The sequence below is a fragment of the Berkeleyomyces rouxiae genome (assembly GCF_048999995.1).
Source record: "Berkeleyomyces rouxiae strain 22BRR77 chromosome Unknown BrBRR77_ptg000003l, whole genome shotgun sequence".
NCBI classification, from domain to species: Eukaryota; Fungi; Ascomycota; class Sordariomycetes; order Microascales; family Ceratocystidaceae; genus Berkeleyomyces; species Berkeleyomyces rouxiae.
Window position 1 is genome coordinate 2,959,411 of NW_027396493.1, and position 19,347 is coordinate 2,978,757.

The 19,347-nt window shown below is 50.6% G+C and overlaps 4 protein-coding genes across 4 annotated transcripts; 1 reads left to right on the forward strand and 3 right to left on the reverse strand.

The window, feature by feature from the left end:
• Positions 1 to 1,311: 1,311 nt before the first annotated feature.
• Positions 1,312 to 1,584, forward strand: BROUX77_004000 (uncharacterized protein; the record flags this gene model as incomplete). The annotated part of the gene is made up of 1 exon (XM_073748715.1): positions 1,312 to 1,584. The coding sequence occupies one exon, from the start codon at positions 1,312 to 1,314 to the stop codon at positions 1,582 to 1,584; it is 273 nt and encodes a 90-aa protein (XP_073606425.1).
• A 367-nt stretch (positions 1,585 to 1,951) lies between these two features.
• Positions 1,952 to 2,881, reverse strand: BROUX77_004001 (uncharacterized protein; the record flags this gene model as incomplete). Its single annotated transcript, XM_073748716.1, has 2 exons — positions 1,952 to 2,456; positions 2,544 to 2,881. 2 exons carry the CDS (start codon positions 2,879 to 2,881, stop codon positions 1,952 to 1,954), a joined length of 843 nt encoding a protein of 280 aa, XP_073606426.1.
• A 564-nt stretch (positions 2,882 to 3,445) lies between these two features.
• Positions 3,446 to 5,280, reverse strand: BROUX77_004002 (uncharacterized protein; the record flags this gene model as incomplete). The annotated part of the gene is made up of 4 exons (XM_073748717.1): positions 3,446 to 3,883; positions 3,967 to 4,590; positions 4,657 to 4,903; positions 5,207 to 5,280. 4 exons carry the CDS (start codon positions 5,278 to 5,280, stop codon positions 3,446 to 3,448), a joined length of 1,383 nt encoding a protein of 460 aa, XP_073606427.1.
• Positions 5,281 to 12,087: 6,807 nt separating this feature from the next.
• BROUX77_004003 (uncharacterized protein) lies at positions 12,088 to 13,809 on the reverse strand (the record flags this gene model as incomplete). Its single annotated transcript, XM_073748718.1, has 1 exon — positions 12,088 to 13,809. The coding sequence occupies one exon, from the start codon at positions 13,807 to 13,809 to the stop codon at positions 12,088 to 12,090; it is 1,722 nt and encodes a 573-aa protein (XP_073606428.1).
• Positions 13,810 to 19,347: the final 5,538 nt, after the last annotated feature.

The window sequence follows — 19,347 nt, forward strand, 5'->3', positions numbered from 1 at the left end:
AGATGGCCGATAGGACAATGGCGGAACTTTTCTGATCATCACCCGTTTAGAGATGCAGAGAGTTGTTGGGACGTACTGAAAACAAGCTTCTAGGGCGGTCTGTTGCCTGGGGTGGCTTCCTGTGATGTTACACAGGCATAAGGGGCGAGAGATGGCATCTATCTAGAAGCTTCTTTTCAATATTTTCCGATAGCTTCTTTCGTTTCTCTGGCAGTGTTTCAACTCATAGACTATGCTCTCTTGTCGTTTTGAAAAAAAATTAGATCTGAGGGGTCCAAATGCTGTATCTACAGCTAAATTGAGATCTTTGCCCAACTGACATCAATCTACATTCCCCGCAGCTAGACCTTGACAGCTCGTCTGAGTTCCACAAACATGTCGATTCTGGCGGGCTGATAGTCCTTCCGAGTTTTGCATCTCGATCCATATCCTGCTGGCACAACAGGATTTACGACAGATCAATGCCTGCATACAGATCCCACCGGCAGCGGCAACACAGCACTACATCCCGTCGTCTGTACAGCTCAAGTCCACCCACTGCCTCTTGTCCTGCCAAAAAAAGAAAAAGAAAAAAGTTGAAACGCCGGGCGAGCTTGTCTCCCCTCGGGCCGGCTATGCAGTGTATGAGCATGGAGCAACAACATGAATCAAACGGCTGCTATGGGGAAAGCGGGAGGAAGCGATGGAGGGACAAGAGAGGGGCAAAGGCGCCACGACTTCTAGGTACAGATCGAGAACAAGATCGGCCCATCTTCAATAGCCGGCTGTCTGAACACAAGCCGTTTTCTTTTTCTGAGTCCATCGTCTCCAGCATAGGACATGGAGAGGAGGAAGCAGCCCCCGAGTCTCAAACAACGCGAACAAGCCCAATCGGAAACCAATGGGCATCGTCGCCGTCGTCTGAGGCGTGTTCCTGGAAGCGGGAAGAGGCCACACTGTCAGATCAGAAGCGTGTAGATGGGTTTCTGTTGGCGGTGACTGTGAATATCGTTCCGGTGCTAGTGATCGAGTCTGCGACAAAGGCAAGATGCGCGAAGGCTATAAGATCTCGGACGCTGCCCCTCCTTGGAAGTGTAGTGAAGATTACCTGTAGCATCACGAACCAACATCCCCAACAAGACCAACAAACTTCTTCACTTCCCAGTATCTTTAATCTAGACTCACCACCAAAGACAACCATATTCCCGTCTTTACATCGAGATCTACCGCCACCATTCACCCAGCCGGTAAGCCCCGGCCCTTTTCTCTCCAGCGCCACACCCAAATCTTGAAACTAACAGCCTGCTCCCTTTCCCCCCACCACCAGCCATCATGTGCTACTACGTTTCACACATCCGCGAATGCCACAACTGCAACAGCGAGTACACCATTCTAATCTCGGAGCTGCCGTGCGTAGCAGCCCGCAAAAACGGCGTCTTTGGCCACTGCGACGCGGGCGCCGAGTCGACGCAGCGCCGCACGACAGAGACGTGCTGGCGCTGCCATGATAACAACGTGCACCAGTGCCGCTCGCGTCCGCTGCGCCCGGATATAGATCGTCGCTTGCCGCCCATGTACACGCGGAACTTGAACCCAAACTACTGAACATGGACGTGTGAATCGGGACCGGCGGGACCGGCGAGGGGGCAGGGTTTGTTGTGTGCTGGTTGTACTGAGTTGGGCAAATAGAGTGACAGTCTTTTTGTTTCCGAGTTACATGGGTGCATTCAAGGGCGGGCTCCCTAGGCACAGAGATACGATCATAGAACATCATTTTGTGAATAAACTCCGTGGGAATCATTAATTAAGACATGGAGGTGGGGGTGCTAGTAGTAACAACTATTGTACACATGCTATCTGATGGCACGCAGAAGCCTGCGACCAGATAGACATAGAGGGGTATTTTAGAAAAGGGGGGGGGACAGGTAGACTACTGTGTGGTCTACTAGGCACATTATATGCGCAATGTAGTTTACGAGCTCATGAAGCCACTCAGGTTCTTCATCCAGTTGACATACTCCGTCTGCTCCTTCCAGTTAGCATAGTCGCCAACAAACAGGGCTAGCGAAGAATCAACACCGCGGTCGTTGAGGTATGCCTCAGCCTTGTCCTGCAGCTCCTCGTCCAGAGTCTCAAACGAGGGGCCGGCGTACACGTTGGCGCGAGCGTGGGAGACCTCGGCGGTCGAGGCAAAGGCCTCGGCGGCGTTGTTGAAGTAGAAGAAGCTGTCAATGGCTAGAGCACCGTCCTGGGCAGTCACGTCGACGGAGATGGCGCCGGGCGCCTTGCCGGGCTTCTCAATGACTACTTGCACGCGGATGGGCGTGGGGTCCATGAAGCTGTCCTCTTCCTCCTCCAGCTCGGTCTCGTCCTTGGACTCGTTCTCAGCGGCAGACTCCTCCTGCTCCTCAAAAGTCTCATCCTCCAGGAGAGGGTTGTTGAAGCCTAGGTCAGCAATAGAAAAGATGACAGTGATCCTAGAAAGAGGAACAAGACACAATTAGCTTCTTCATCCAATGCACAACATGTCACAAGAATCCACAGCACTTGTGCAGGGCACTTACTGCTCGTCGCCAACCTTCTTCACCAGCTTAACCTCCTCCATACCCGCAGTCTCAACCAGCTCAAAACCGCTGCTCTGCAGGAACTCGGTAACAGACTCGGGCACCTGGTCCTCCTTGGACGCCTCCTCCTCGAACTTGAGCTCCATCTCCAGCTGCTTGACTAGGTTCTGGGCTGACTCGCTGGCCTCAAACGCCGGTGCCGACACGGAGAAGTTGGCGACGCGCTGCGCGCGCAGAGCTACCGAGGCAACAGCCATGACGGGCGCGCGGACGGTGATGGCCGAGGCGCGGGGCAGAACGCGGGGAACGGCGCGGGTGGCGGTGCGGAGAGCGAACATTGTGGCAATTGGTGTATGTATGTGTGTGTGTTTTGTTGGAGAAAATATTGGAGTTGGAGGAAGATGAAGCAGGTGAAGCTGTTTGGTATGGGAAAGTAGGAAAATGGTTTGGTACAAGGCAAAGCCGATGGCTGTGATGAAGCTCTCCTACAAGGTGATGGTGTGTTGAATTTTTTCTGACCGGGGTGGAGGATGCATGAATTACGATAGATGACTAAGCCTGGTCATATCTGAGCTCGGGTGGGGCAAGCAAAACAACCTCAAGACGACATCAACTAACCAAGTAATTACATCATTTCTCAAGCTTATGGACATAATTATACAGTCTACCGCAAGGCGAAAACAATGGCTACTGGCGAGAATAAGGGAGTGGGTTGTGATGCAAGCTAGTAGAAAAGAAATGCCAATCAATATGAAACGAAACCAAAAGAATAGAACATCAGATGTACAAGGAGGTCACCACACTGTACTGCATGGTGAAGAATGCATAACTACAAGACGCATTCAAATAAACAGTAGAAAAGAACAAGAGATTGATCGCGCAACGCTCGACTATTCCACCCATCAAGCCTTTGCGGCACCCGTCGTTGATGAAGTTGAAATTTTAGCTCCAGCCGCATCCTCCGCCACCTCGCCCGACCCGTCCGACAATAAATCGTCAATGTCCCAGATGCCTTCTTGCGCACGCTTCAGAACCGAGACACCCTTTTCCGTTAGATCGGGCTTGCCGCCATTGCCGTTGACGTGCTTGAAGAATACGGGTGTGAATGGTTTTCCGGTGCGTTCCCGTTCACGGGCCTTTTCGCGCTGGGCCTCCTCAAGCTCGACCTTGAGATTGGTGGCTTTGCTGAATTGCTTGGAGCTAATAGCGTCGGTGACTTTGCCCCATAAGACGAGCGACTCGTTTGGTCGTTGCTTCTCAAATGGAGGAATGGTCTTGGGCGCCACGCTTAGAGGGTTGATATCGATGATGGTATGTTGTGCCTCAGGCGGATGGGAAGACTGTGTCAAGGGGTCATGTTAGCCCACGACTTTTTGAAAAAAAAAAAAAAAAGGGTTTTTTTTCTCGCTGGTGAAAGACTTACAAAGGGCTTGGGTCCAAGAGTAAAGGAAACCTTTTCCTTCCACGGGCCACTGAAACGCACTAGAATATCTGACTCGGGAACTTCCTTGATTTGAGTCTTGTTGTCGTTTTGGGGGTTGTACTTGAAGATAATGCCTTCAACTTTATTGACAGTCTTTCCTAGCCAACCACCCTCTTCAAAGTAGACAAGAATGACCTTGAGTTTTGTTTCGGGGCATGTGATGAAAGTGGTATCGCTAACTGACACATTAAGGTTACCGCGTAGGAAGCCGGCCAAGTGGGCTTCTGGGTGCAGTAATTGATAGGTTTCGTTGCGCTTTTCGAGGTTGATGAAGATTCCAAGGTTGTGCTCTCCAGGAAGGACCTTGATCGTTGTTCCCGTGAACTTGGCTGAAATCTGATCGAAGCCACGGGCAGTCAAACCCCGTTCCGGGCAAGAAACATAAAAGGCGCTAATCGGAGGGTGGTGGGAGGTTTGTTCGGTGAGATACGAGACCCTCACGGGCTTGTTGCTCCCAGGGGAAGTTTTACTGTGACCTGGAACACCTAGTGAGGCCGCAGAGGAGGATTTGAGATGTGCGGCATGGTTGATAGCAGGCGCATTGTTTTCCGTTTCCCAGTTACACTAGAAGATGCAGATGATGTATTAGAGAGGTTCGTAGTTAGGGCTGGGGAGCATGTTTGCTCTTACCCGAAAGAACTCGCCGAGGCAGGAGTTGTAGGGCTTGCATGGGCGGCCCTTGGCATACTTGAGATCCTTGGTGAACCAGAAACGCAAAACCTCAAGCATACGGTCTAAGGGATCGTCGGACGTGCCGATGGCAACAAAGGCATTGGGGGCGTCTAGATAGTTCCAGTATTCGAGGTTCGGGGTGGGCTCGAGAAGTTGGGAGGGCAGCGAGAAGCGGACAGCGGCAAGATCGGAAACGCCGATAAATCTAGAGAGCGCCCAAGAAAAGTGATGGTTAGTTAAGGTTCGCAAGTGTTTCTTCAGGTCAATGTTGTTAGGAAATGGCGGTGACAATGGAAGAAAAGGTGGGCAAGGATAGAATGGTCTTGGGACCCTCTGTCGGTCGGTCTCCCTCAAGGTACGAAGCGACAGCGGCCAGTTGTGAGTTGCCAACGGAGGCCAGTTTGCGAATGAGAAAAAGGCAAAAAAAAAAGGGACAACGTCGTCATCGCTGGTGCTGGCTGCAGAATCGGCGTCTGCATGGAGATGCACACAGCCGGGGATCCCTTACTTCTTCAGAATAGAGAGGAACGTCCGCAGCTTGGACGTATCGGACTGTGTTTCCTCGGCCACAGGAGTCGCCATGTTCGCAGGTTTCGGGAGGCGTGACAAAAACGGCTGTGTACGGCAGATTTCGAAAGTGTATGTATGTGTGGGAGCCGCAGACTCAAATGCAGATGCAGAGCAAATATTGATAGGAGAGGGGAAGTAAAAGGGAAGGAAGAAAAACTAAAGTTCAACGTCACAGTGCTACAAGGCGGGGTGAGGATTGATTCTGGGTCTTGAATGCGAGGAAAGCACTATAACGGATGGAGCAAGAGCCAATTACAGGGGGCATCGGCGGCACAAGCGCCTACTTTTGCCGATGCTGTTTTTAGCAGATTCGTGGACGGCAAAACAGGTTATTACGGGATGGAACCAAGGGAAAAGAATCAAGGGTTTCTTTGTGGCCACCAGCCAACCCAGTTTGCCTGCATCGGATCAGTTGGAGATGTTTCGCAGCCAGAAAAAGGACAAATACCGACGATGCAGAGGCAGCCCAGAGAGGCCGCAATCGCGGGCGAACAGTATTCCAGGCGTTGTAATCAGCGGAAAGATGTCTGGTACATGCAAAACGTCGCAAGATTCAAACAGCCACATGTGGCATATGGCAACTACCACTGGTGCAAACCGGGCTACTCGGCACAGTGCCAGGCCCGACAATGGGCACGGCTGGCTTGGCGCGTTGTCCGGGTCTGGGCCAGGTCTCACCTCAGTCTGTGTACATGTGTACCACGTAGTATGTCGTAGAAGCTGGTGTTGTTGGTAAGCAGCACAGTCCTGCAAACACTGTAGACTTGGTCCCGAGTTTTGAATCTATGGTTCATCATGCAGTGTGCGATGTGGTACCATCTGAGGTCGATGTGTGGATAGATGAATGTATGTACATACATGTGTACGGTCAGTTGGATGTTCCTGCAGAGCGTCTCATTTGTCATTGAGCGGCTGGTCCGCTGTAAAGAACTCCTACTCGTTCTGACTGGGCGTAGGCTCAACCTATAGCCGGACCAAGGGTTGCGTCCATCACCCACTGCCTCGACTGGCTATTCTCTTGACTAGTAAAAACAGTGCTCATAGACATTCTGTGGTCTTTCGAGACTTGCACAGTCACACAATGTTGTAACTTTGCATCTGTGAGAGTCTGCAACCTTATCAGCCGGCCTGTAGTAAGACTGCTATTATGCCGGTCCCAAGGATACGCACCAACACTACACCACAAATATACGTACATACGTTGCGGTTCTTATCAGCTGGTCTAACAAATATTCTCTCACGGGTGCTGGGCAATGCAGCAATATAATCCTAATCCTTTCCTTTCCTTTCTCTTGTGAGCATCTCCAGTCAGATGATCACCGTCTCACACACGCCACGAAACTTTTTTGTTGCGGCGCCCCAAAGGACTACAAGTTTAAGCTCTGTACTTCGATATGCCCTAGAGATCAAGGTGTGAAACCTCTTCCTTGACAAAAACACGGTGATGGCGGTGAAGCGAGCAATGACGTCAATGTCGAGCCGTGAAGTTGGACCAACAATGCATTGTTTGTTAGATCCTCCACTTTATAAAGCCTAGCTGATGTAATCCATTGTCAACAAATTGCGGGAGACGAGGTTTTTGGCTGAGTTCAGGTTTTATTTCATGATTGCAGCTTTCCTTGACCATCTGGCTCAGTGCCATATTAGACACAGCTGGACGCAAATCACCAAGACTTCTCCCGCCCCCTCCCAGCCATGACGTCGTCGTTTGCATGTCTCGGCTTAGTTTCACAAGCTCATGACAAATGTTTCTTATCGGCTGTCGTATCTTATCTTATCTACTGGCTAGCCGCCTGGAGCCTACAAGCCTCATCACGGTTGGCCCTGCACCAACAAAAGCAAAAAAGCAAAGAACCCTGAACATCAGCTCGGAGTTTCTTTTGATCGATCAATGGCAAGCTGAATGCCGGCCCAAAGAGGAAATCCGGGGGGTGTGGTTTCTTGACAGGACTCCCAACAAGAGCCTTAACTATATCAACGGCCTCCTTGTTAACCAGGCGCTGCACGACCTAGATCGGTTATGTGACCAAACCTTTGTTTTATTGCTTGGACCTGAAGACTTTGCTGTTGGTCTTTTGGTCGACAGCGGCAGAAGTGCGTGAACACATGCACACCACTCCAAGCGTCCCATCTCACGCTGAGCCCCCTCGCACACAACAAGCCAGACTTGTAACTTGTGCCAGACCAGCCATATCATGTCATATCTGTTGGGCTTTGCAGAGTTGCCTATAACCAGCTATCCTTACATTTACGCTATCCTGCTTGCACTGCAGATGCAACCCCCACAGAAGCCCTGCCACTTCTATGCGATATAGACCCCCTGTCCAGCTGAACCAGGTCATGATGGCCTTCGTTAGGATGCCCACCCCTCAGACACGTTGTCTCGCCTCTGTCTGTTTGGCCCTCACTCCGCCCTCTTTTCCCCCTCCTGTCTGGTCTGGTGGCCTCCCTCACTTGCTGCATGTCATGCCATGTTCGTGTCTGTTGGCGTGCAATCCGAAACAAAAGGCATGCATTGAACAAGAGATGGTAAACACGGAAAACTGGTCCGGACGGAGCAGTAACACAGTGACAAGCACGCTACAATGCAGGGCCATCTTTACATAGTTATATCTACAAATCTACACATGTATGTAGACCTATGGGCTCGTACGTAGGTTTATACTTTTTTACGCATGCCACTGATCTTGTTGCAGTGAGATCAATGCTATGTTAGGCAGGGTTGTTAGACAACCAAGTAACATGGTAGACACGAGGTGGCAGGAAGATTGAATCAATCCACCTGGTGATGGGCTCCGATGTGCTTGGAACAAAGAAGCAGTTTACTAGCAACATGCAACTGATGCTTCAAGTCCAAGTCTAACATTGCTTGTATACTGGGTGCGGTTATAGGCGAAGTTAGCTGGGCTTCAGCTGTTCGCCAGGGCCACCTTGAACTTGTAGTTAGGGTGTGAGGGGAATATGGGGAAATATTTAGGTCTATACTTTTAGGGATGTCGGAGCCGTCGTATTCTTTTTTCTTGCTTCTCTTTCCTTTTTTTTCTTTTCTTTTCTTTTGCGCTATTAAGTATGACACTTGACGCTTTTGATGTGAGGCGTGTGCATGCGCCCAAGAATGACGACGAACACGTAACAGGTGAGGGAGCTTTGGAAGAACAACATCAGTGACAAGGGGGAGGGGTGGGCATTCAGATACAACTATATCTGCATCCTTGGTGTTTGTGCTTGTCCAGGCAGGGCACAGCTCCAGGGAAACTAGACATTTGCGTACATTCAGCCAAGTTGCAAGAGAAAAAGGAGACAAGATGTGCGAACGGCTCTCAACCAGTCCTTCAGTCTAGAGGAACCATCTTATACAAGATGTTGCAATGGACAAGAAGAGCCTGGGCTCATGCGGGTCGGTTGCACGAGAAATATACTCATGTCCGTCCTATTTCAGTTGGCTACGGGAGATAGGAGCAGGAAGAGAGGTCAGGAAACCAGACTTTGGAACCGCAATCTCTCTATTGCTCCATTGCTCTACAGCAGGGAACCCCCCCTCTTTATCAAAGAGGGGGGCTGCAGTGATTTCAGTATCTCGTGGCAGATTGGGAGGAGAGAGGAAACAACACATGCAGTGCATGGAAGCACTAGCGTAGGCAAGAAAGTGACTTCCATGCAAATGGTTTCCATACCTGCAAAGCATAGGGACTCATTGGTGCTACGAGTGCACTTGTATACATACTTGTGCATATCCAAGGATGCGAGATATGAGGCATCACTGCACACAAGTCATCCGGGCAATCAAGTCGGCCTAGCAAAGATCTCTGGCAACAGGTTATATTTGCTTGGCTCTGCCGAGACCGAGGCACCGCTCAAGCTCATATGCGGGCAATGGGTCTGCAGCTCGACGCTCCGGCGTGCGAAGCGGTGAGGACTACGTGGCCTATATATTGCTTCACGCACCAGACCGACGCCGGTGTATCGCACACGTCCGGGGTTGAGGCTTTGCTTTGTACAGGTGCAGATGGGCACTATTTGTAATTGTCTGGGAACCTTGCTCCTATAATGCATCGGATAATATGACTACTTGGATATAATATGTAAGGCCAGGACAGAAACCAGTCCGAGCACTGGCTTCGGCCAGGGTGACAGGGTCCCGGGGCTTGCCAGTTTGGAGTCTTCGTTTCAACTGTCTGTTCGCCTAGAAGCGACCCCGGCCGCTGCATTGTCCAAGTCTGACTTGTCTTTGCAGCTGGGTCTTCTTGCTGGACCAGTTTGTTTCTGGGATGCCAGGATCTTGGATAACTAAGGAAAAAAGAACCTGCAACTAACTACATAGTTGCATGTGTTCTTGTGCTGTGATACACAGAACAGGACTGTGCAACGGCAAAGGAAACGTCGAAACACACACACCCACACCCATGCCCCCTCCCTTCATACACCATCCTATTGCCGGGCTGGACTGAACTGAGGCGGGCCGTGGTTTGTCGGCGTGGAACACGACATGAAGCCATGCCGTTACCAAGTACGCATTGGGATGCCGTGCTTGTCGTACAAATGTGTGCAGTGGCAGGCGTAGTTCTAAAAACATGTGCATGTTCAAGCACAACCAGAGCACAACGGCAGACTGTCTCACAGCGCCATACTCGAACCAGCTACTTGAATCAGCTGCCAGTAGACATGGCCTGGGGCCAATCATCCGATCCGTAGTCTCACTCCCTGGATAGACCGTATTCAGAGGAGCGTCTAGAACATTCCAGCGCTGTGAGGGGTGGTAGACAGGGGCTGCCTGCTAGCCAACATTTGCCTGCTGGAACGGGCGCTTTTGCTGTGCTCTTTGAGGGTCTTGAGGGTCTTGTCTTGGTACAGTGTAGTGTGGTGTAGTTATAGTATGTATGTATGTATGTACTGGCCCGCAAACAGGAGCTTCCAAGCACACAACATGCTTTGTGCAGGTATTCGAATGCATCTTTTTGCTGGCCACATCAACCTAGTTGGGACGGAATAGACTGTCGCCGTTTCTATCCTCCCTTTTCTTCTGCTTCTGTGATATCTTTGCCTGTTTGGGCCTGTTCTGGCCTGCTGTCCGAGGCTGACAAAACACACAATGTACCCCCGCACCTATTCAACGCCCGCCTCTACTTGTGTGTAGGTGTGTATGCTTGTGCTTGTAACTACACCTATATAACCACCCATAGCCCCATTCACACACATCATCTCGGATCTTGCTGGATACCGCTTCCCGCTTCCTATTGGTAAACACAACAACCACCGCCTCTCCCCCCTCCTACTACTGCATCTCACAACTCTCGCTGCCAAGCCACAGCTCGCAAACGCCGTCTGCACCGACAGTCTGAGAATTGGAGCAAAGCTCATGAGTCATGTAAACTTGCATGTGTAAAGGCCCTTTATAGGGAGCTTTGTCGCGCACGTGGAAACCGAAGGCGATGCTGCCAATCTTCAGCTTGCCAGGCCTCGCCATGAGTCGAGCAAATTCCCTGCTGCCAGCTCCCTTGCAGTGCCTGGCCTGTCTGTTCATGTATGCGTGCCCAACAGTTTAGTTTGACTTTTCCCAACTTTGACTTGCTTGCTCTACTCGTGCCTGTCTACGTGCTCACTCCCTCTCTCTCTCCCACACACACACAACTCATTTACCCGGATCTACTCCGGGTCTACACTACTTGTACGTACTCATGCAACACCAGCGTCGGGCAGGGGGACTGACAACCTTGACTGGCTGCCCAAGAGCATGTATAAGACTCCCTAACGCAGCTTGTGCTGCGCTGCACTAGCACCCACGGTGAATGATTTCTCTTGTCTTGCAAGTCTGCACCATGTTACTCGTATGTTCAAGCACACATTTGTGTAGTTCTCTACTACTAGCTGCTCGTGAATTTATATCACACATCTAGGGGCTCCAACAACCTGCCAGGCAAGAACAAAAAAAGCCTTCCTTGTCACATTGGTTCCATCAAGTTAGTCCGTCACACCGATGTGATCAAATAGAATTCAGCTGGTATGAATGTAGCACGGTAGGAAGTACCCGCCCAGTGAATCTAGTTAATTGGCGTTTTCTTTGCTGCGGTGTGATGTTAGCAGTGCATGCGGATGTATCAGATCCTACCATGCATGTCGTAGAGTACCATTCAAATGTAGTCACACTCACTTCGTGATGGATAACGCCGAGGCCAAGGTTTGATCAAAAGAAAAAAAAAAGGCGAGCGCCAAAACTAAAAAGCTTTTGCATCTCTCTTTAGATGATATCGTTGTTGCTTGAATGATATACTAATACATGAAACCGCGCCCATTTCCGGTATCCCCAGTTGACCGTCTCGCTCTTCCCAAGAGCCGTAAAAAGAAGAAGAAAAGAAAATGTGTAACCAACTAAAAGAATGACCCAGTTCTTGAGACCTCATGAACCACCAATCCAGAAAAGAAATGTAAACTCCGATGAAAATGCAGTGTGCATGAATCAAAATAAAGCATAGAAAGCAAACAAGTGCGAGAGACAAAGGAACCTTCCTTGTCCCTTTCACCGCCAACCAATAAGCACAACAAACAATAAGCTAAATGCGTACATGTCTAGAGCAACAAAATAAAGAAAAAAAAATAAGGACAAACAAAATCCCAATGAGAGTCAATCCAGACAAGTGGCGTTGTGAAGTTGTAGCGTGGGATTTTTCCATGCAGCTGAAACAGCCAACCTCATCTGCCAAAAGGAACTCTGGCGAGGTAAAATGACTGCCTTTGTGCATTTGCAGAGATTAAAAAATCTGTAAAAAAAAAGAAAGAAGAAGAGAAAAGAAGGTGAAAATGAGACCGGTTCCATCGTGAGAATCAAGGCGAGACAGGCACAAGACGTATCTCGTAGATTCTGTCCATCTGTTTTCGGGGACTGGTATGTGTGTCATTGAGAATCGACGGCAGTGACAGAGAGCCAGCTCCACTAGCAACTGCTGAGACAGAAGGCAGCGCAGATGGCAGTCGTGGTGAAACTACTTTCAAAAGTTCCATATCATACGCCTGCCCCTCGGGCATTTGCTGCACAAAATCATCGTCCACGCACACCTCAATACCATTGGCGTTGATGTGCACTAGCCTCGATGTTGATGTATTGACTTTCCACTTGGTACCAATCCGTTGCCGAAGTTGATCCACCGTTCGTTGCATCAGGTATGTTGCCCGGAAAAGCGTGTCCTCGGGAGTGAGCCGCACACGCGGCAATTGCGACGGGGTTGTATTAGGAATTTGTCGTCGTAGGTAGAAACAGGCGATGGCATTGGAGCTAGGGGCGATGGGTGGGCGGTAGGACTGATCAATATCAACAGCGTTGGTCGGGCTGGTAGTCATGGATGAGGGGTGCCCTAGTGGCAGACGTGACTGGCCATCAGAAATACTACCGGTGCGCTCCGATGCCGGCCACGAGTGGTGATGCTGTCGTGAAATATCTGAAATAGAGCCATGTGAGCGTTCATGGCGGTCTTCGTAGAGTCTCACTGGGTAAAGGTCGGGATCATCTCCTTCTTCGCCCTGTAGAACAAAAACAGTGCAAGTACTGGTGCTTTTGCTCATTTGCTCCAGGCTCCGTAGCTGGATTTGCAGGCTCTCCGTTGGAGAAACATAACCAGCATCTTCATCGTCACGCTCCATGTCATCCTCGGTACCATCGAGCTTCTCATCTTCCAGAGTGCGGTCTAAAAGAGTCCGTCGTACTGACCGGCCACGAACAACATTCCGAAGACGCTTTGAGATGCGATCCTTGCGCTTTGGTGCCATCCCACGTTCGGAGCCCCGAAGAGTGTGTCTAATCTTTTCAATGCTTCGACGGACCCGGTCCGAGTCGATAGCTAGTTTTCTTTCGGCACCGTGATCACGAAACACCTTGGCCTTACAATAGGATAGTTCAGAGAAAGTGTTGCTGGTAGACGTGTTGGGTCCGCTGTAAAGGGAAGTCTTGGCCACTACACGTACAGCAACTCCCTTGACTCCCTTGGTTTGACTGAAGTCTGTTGACAAAAAGTTGAAGCGAGCGTTGATTGCACACTGAGCATTATCCAGTGATGTTGGGCTCCAGATAACTGAAAAACTATCGAAGCTGTGGCGTTCAAGTTGTACCTCAGTTCCAAAGGGTCGTCGTCGGTCTCCTTCATCGATGAACTCAAGTGCGCGAAGTTGACCATTCGCAATACGGGACTCATCATCAGCTCGTGTGTCTCGTGTTTCCTTCCACAGTTCCCATGCTGCAGCTGGTTCTCTTCGCTGTCCTGCATCATCAAATGTTACACGGATGCTAGTACGGTACTGTACTTTGCCCACTGGGGGGTGAATGCTGCGTGATTGCGAGTCACAGACAATTATGCGATACTTTTGGCTTTTGTTGAGGTATGTGATGGGGATTTCATCATCCCTTTGCACCATGCTAGTGGGAGTTTCTAAGGTAGTCTGGAACCGAAAAGGTGACAAAGTTTGAGGGGGTGCATATGGTTCAGTTTTGATTATGGGGCCTGTCGAAGGTGCTGGTATTGGTGTAGATATAGGAATGAGCCCTGGTCTCTGCATTGATCGGGGCGATGGAATGTTAACTCGACCTGGAGCCGGCCCAGATGCTACAGATGGCGGCAAACCTGCTGACAATGGCGGTTGTTCGTATGGAGTTGGCATAGGCACATGGTCGTAGCGATTATATTGACGAGGTGAGAGAGGCGGGTTTGAATAGCCGGGGTGAGGACGATGATGAGATGAGGGTGTTGAAGGATGACTATGAGGGTAAAGACTAGCACTGGAAGGGGCTAAATCTGAAAGTCGTCGAGGGGTACTTTCAGGAGCCGGTGTAGCTGAGTGAGGAGGATGGTGGGGAATGAAATGACTGTAATGGTGAGAGCCATGAGATGGATGACCCGGTGGGTGCCCAGGCATGTAATGGCGATCGGATAGCCCGCCGTGCAATGGAGGATGGGAAAAGCCTATCATTGTAACGGCAGGGTTGCTTGAAGACGTTTTTGAGTGAGGATGAGCGTGTTGATGAGGCGGGAAATGAGGTTGAGGATGAGGGTAAGGGTAAGGGTGATGATTTGTTGGTGCTGTAGAAAGAGAGTGGGGAAAGGAAGCAGACGTAGGAGAGATGGAAGGATGCGAAGTTGTAGAAATGTTAGATCGATGTGATGGTGGTTGTTGTTCTTTGCGGAGTGTGTTCTGGTTTTGGTGAGATGCTGAATCGGCTGGGCGATCTGAAGGTACAAGCGGGCGGCTAAAAGAGCAAAATGTTAGTTGGACAGCCGGGTGGATGTGGTATTAGATATAAGGGAGAGAGAGCTAAATATAATGACATGGAGTGGGGGGGAGGATAAGGTCGATGAGGGCTGCATTGTATATGCAGACCTGGTACTTTGGGAAAATACAGAATCACCTGTAGGAAGCTGAGCCAGATCACCTCCGGTGAGAGGTTGCTAGAGCGGCAAAGCACGGAATTGAGCTCGACTGAGCATGGCAGGGGGTGTGAAAATGATGCACCAAGCAGCACCCAGACAGGGGAGCTTTTTTTCTTGGATACTGAGGGTGGTAATGGCTGTTTCTCAGCTCTGGGGGAAGAAATGAGGAGGGGGCGCAAACAAGACAAATATCAGGGTACTGGTGTAGTGAAGATATGGAACGTAGTTCAGACTAATATCATGGTGCTAACTTTGAGATGGCCAGTTACTTACTCGCCCATGCGACTGTAGTCCATAGAGAACAACAAGATGTGATTTAGATGTCAGCGACGGCGCATTTGCGCATAACCATGAGGCATGTTCTCCCAGGTGTTTTTCAGTAGCGAGCGTCAAGATTTGGTGAAATCAGGCGGCAAAAAAGCAAGTGGAGTGGGTTGCCAGCAGAGACGAGGGTGTAAAGATGAGGCCGGAAGCAAGAGTGGACGAGAAGATAACGTCGACTATTCAATCAGAGAGGTCGGAGACCGAATGCCAGTGAAGAGGCCCAAGGTGCAAAAAGGAAAAGCAGAAAATCAAGACAGAAGATAACTTGAAAGTTCGGCACTGTCTAGGACCTGGAGATGTTATTATACCAACCCACCCACCAAGCTGTCAACCAAGTCAGTCTGTTTGGTCAGACCATGTCCTTGTTCTTCTGGTATGGTCCTGTCTGGTCTTGTCAACATGCCCTTTGGCTTTGGCTGAAGAAGGTAGTACTATGCGTGTACAAGCCCATGTGTGGGAGTGGGAAAAGAATGGGTGTTGATGGGAGGGGGTGAACACAAAAGCTAGAATATCCTGAATTTTCCTGGATACGCCAAGCAGGGCCAACAAAGACAAGGGCAGTGCCAGCTGGAAAAGCTCCAGGCCAAGAACAAGAGAAGTGGTGTAGTGGGAGACAGGGGTCTGGACGACAAAAGACTGTAAAAATGAGAAAAAAAGAAAAAGGACCTGAAAGTGGCCAGGGACAAGGGGAGGCGTCTGACATGCGGCTGCAACAAAAAAAGACAGAGAATGCATATAATGACGGACAAAAATAATGCTGCAGAAGAGGAAGAGGAAGCCAAGGGAGGGAGGGGTGTGGATAAAAGCGAGCGTAACGTCATCGACCTATCGACTCCGTTTTTACCACAGCAGCTGAAAGTGGCATAGGTGGAGAGAAGAGATAAATCATGGAAAACCCGAAGCAGGACAGCGCAACAGCGTGGAACAACACAGCACAGGGCGAAATAGGCTCAGAAGGGAAAACAAACAACAGGGCCATCTCACCAGAACAGCCCCGGGGCAGAAAACAGGGCCGACGGCAGCTTTGCCAGCTGCGGCCAGGGCTGGGCTGGGTGGATGTGCTCGTACCAGCAGTACAGGGTGCATGTATGTATGTGCATCGTTTTGGCTGTGGACATAGAGTGGCCGAGGTTGAGGTTGAAGATGTACAAGTTCCTTTGCAAGCCCTCAGAAACACCTGCGAGACAAGGATAAGCGTGCTACTGAGCCGGAGCCAACTCGGGCTCAGAAACACCCACGAAGCAGGGAAGCCCGGTCCACAGCCTGCATATCAAGGCTGTGGGCATATTTCCCGACCGTCTCAACTGGGCACCGGCGAGAGCTTCTTATGTCCATTTCACTGACAATATCCCGAGGCCGAGGAATCAGAGCGCAAAGACCGGCACTCTCAAAAGGAGATGCTGGAATGTTAGCGCGAGGTCAATGGCAAATGGCAAGGCTCGAGACAAGCAAGGCTATGAGACACTGCAAGAGAATCAAGGACGCAGAGAAAAGCCATGAGACACAAAATATAATAGAGAGACAGCCCAGGCTAGGGATGCAGGTCTGAGAAAGGCAGACATCAAGGATCGAGAGCCGAGGAGCAGGCGTATGCCGGAAAAGAGAGGCAAAAGAGAGCGGAGCAGGGAAGAGGGCAAAGTTTTCATCACGATATCAGGACCAGCCACAAAACCACAAAGCCACAACTCAGGGCGGTGGTAGAGAACAGCAGGAAAGAGGCTGAAGTGAGGCAGCAGGTGGCAGGTGCAGCTACAGGTTTTCAGCAACTGCTTGAATCAATCCTGTAGGCGCCAGCCCGGCTACATGCAGTCTTGGAGCAGTTGCCGGGAGATATGGCGACGTTGGTGCAACTACAAGTAACTAATTACATAACTAACAATAACTACATACATACATACCAACGCGCAGCTGCGATTGCTCCAGCAGAAATGCCGCCCCAGTTGCAGCACCACGCACTGCATGATCCACAACAGGAACCTGCCCACCGGCCGGGGGGGGGGGGGGGGGGGGGGGCGGGAAACCGGGTCCCAGGTTAGGAAGGCACTTGCGGAGCAGCTACCTACATCAACAGTGTGGCTTTCTATTGTGCTTTGTCAAAATCAGTGGCTGTGCGTGTGGCTGCGCTTGTGTTTTACTTTAGTTGCTGCTCTACTATCAAGGCCCAACCCACAAAGCCCAGAGCCCCGAGCCCAAGTCAGCGCCGGAGATCCTGTCGTGGCATTTGGCAAACCGACTGTTGGGGCCGAAGCAGCCCGTCATCAAGACAGGACAGGCGCTGCCGCTTGATTGGCGTGCTTGTGGAGTCTTGGCTCGGTGGCGGTCTGTTTTGAGTTGTGCACAGGGCATTTGAGCACGGCGAAGAGAAAGAGCAGGACGACGCCTTGATGCATATGTGCACAGATATGCAGAGATTGCAATACAATGTGAGGCAGGGCTAGCAGAGTGGCTTGCGATATGGCCTTTTCGTCGTCCGTTCTACCGTTTTGACAAGGGGATTTTGGAGATTCTTTGTTCCTATTAGCTCGACTTGCGCTCCTCCGTGCCGGGGTCTGAGGTTTCATGGGCACCCAAGCAAGGCGATCTATGCCGCGGTGGGCGACAGACACAGCCGTTTATGACACGCCGTTGCAGGAGGCCAGCAGAGTGGGCCTTTCCACAGCTCATGATGGATCTGTTGGCCACTGACAGGCCAGAAGCAGCGGCTGCCATCAGCCAAATAAAGCCCCCTCCCTCTGCCCAGTTGCATGCCTCCTCTTTCTCGTGTTGTTTTCAGGGCCCTGTTCTTCGTCTTGTGTTTCCATTTTGTGTGCTTATGCAAGTATGCATGTATGTACATACACGCCCAGCTGGAAGAGTTGGCACTAGCAGCTGGAGCTGAAGCCTCCTACCACATATAGGTGGAGAGTCTCTTTCTAGTGATGGCTAGTTGTGGTCTAGCCCAAGTCTGGCCAAGCTTGGGCCTTTGTTGCAAAGCCCCTTCGTCCCGCTCTGCTGAGGGATCCTAGTCTGGTTTGGTAGTGTAGCTCTTGGTTAGTTAGCACACCCACCCATACTCACCATAACCACTATGACCACTATTACTGGCCTTCTGAAAGCCGATCAAGACACGCCTCCTTCCCCGGCCAGGACATGGGCAGGCATGACGTTGCAAAGTTCAGACCTTTGACGCACAGCATGAATGGTATCGGTGGCTTAAATAGCCAAACTTGGCCAAGGAAATTCAGACGCGCCACTGCCAATCAAGTCTCCAGTGAGGTGTGCATATCAACCCGCAATCCGAGAGAACGTGCACAGAGATGGCCCGAAGGAAACAGCCAGAAAAGACAAGGCACCACTTGCAAACAAGGTTCGCTTCCATGTATCTGATCACGTCCCAGGTGAGCCTGGCATACATACGCATGGAGAACGGATCACGGAATGGGTTTCTCGCCATGACTCGGATGGCAAGGTGGGCCAACTGTCTGAATCTGGTGGTGTTGCTAGAGAATTGGCTATCAAAAGGGAGGCTGAAGCTTGAGCTGAGATTAGCTTTGGATCTAGGCCAAGCACTAAGCCCAAAGGAAACACTCAAGCCGGAGAAAGTCATCTCGGACTCGAAACATGTTTTCTGTAGACCCGGATGTCCCCCTTCTTCTGGGGGATGCAGCGAATCTACAATGTGGAAGCAGTAGAGCATACACACAGATAACATAACTCTACACAACTCGTAGTAGTTATGTCTACCTCTGTTGTATATGTTCATACACACTGTCACAGCGCACCGGTCATTCATAAGATCACTCACCTGAGACACTCATCCAGAGCACAACCCTCACTGCCTCTTTCCTCAACAACCTGTGACATATAATGTCTGTTCACAACTTCATTTTCATATTCATGTACATGTACCAACATGCCTCTTTCCCGATGCCCAACCCGCGCCATCACGTACGTTGTCATTCAGCTCTCTAGTTCTCCCTAGCCTCTCAACCGCCCGGCACGTCCCAAGGGAGGTTCAGGTTCGTCCTGTACCGGGGTGCCTATGCAAGTACACAAGTATATACATCCAAATTAGGTCAGCCAAAGAACTACCAGGCCACAGCCAATGTTCTCGCACAAGGGTTCTCTGTGGGCAGTTGTGTCTTGTGTCTTCCAGCCTCCTGTTACCTCTTGTCATCTCATTTCTGTATGGATTTGGTCTTGTTTCTGATGGACAGTAGTCATGTATACAAGTTTATGGCACGAGTGGCTGACTTGCCGTGGCAGCTCCCTTTCTAAATAGAAGAGAATCCCCAAGCCCATGTCTCAGTAACTGGGAATCCCAAAAAAACACGGCCCAAAAACAAAAACAGAGTCCCCCTACTAT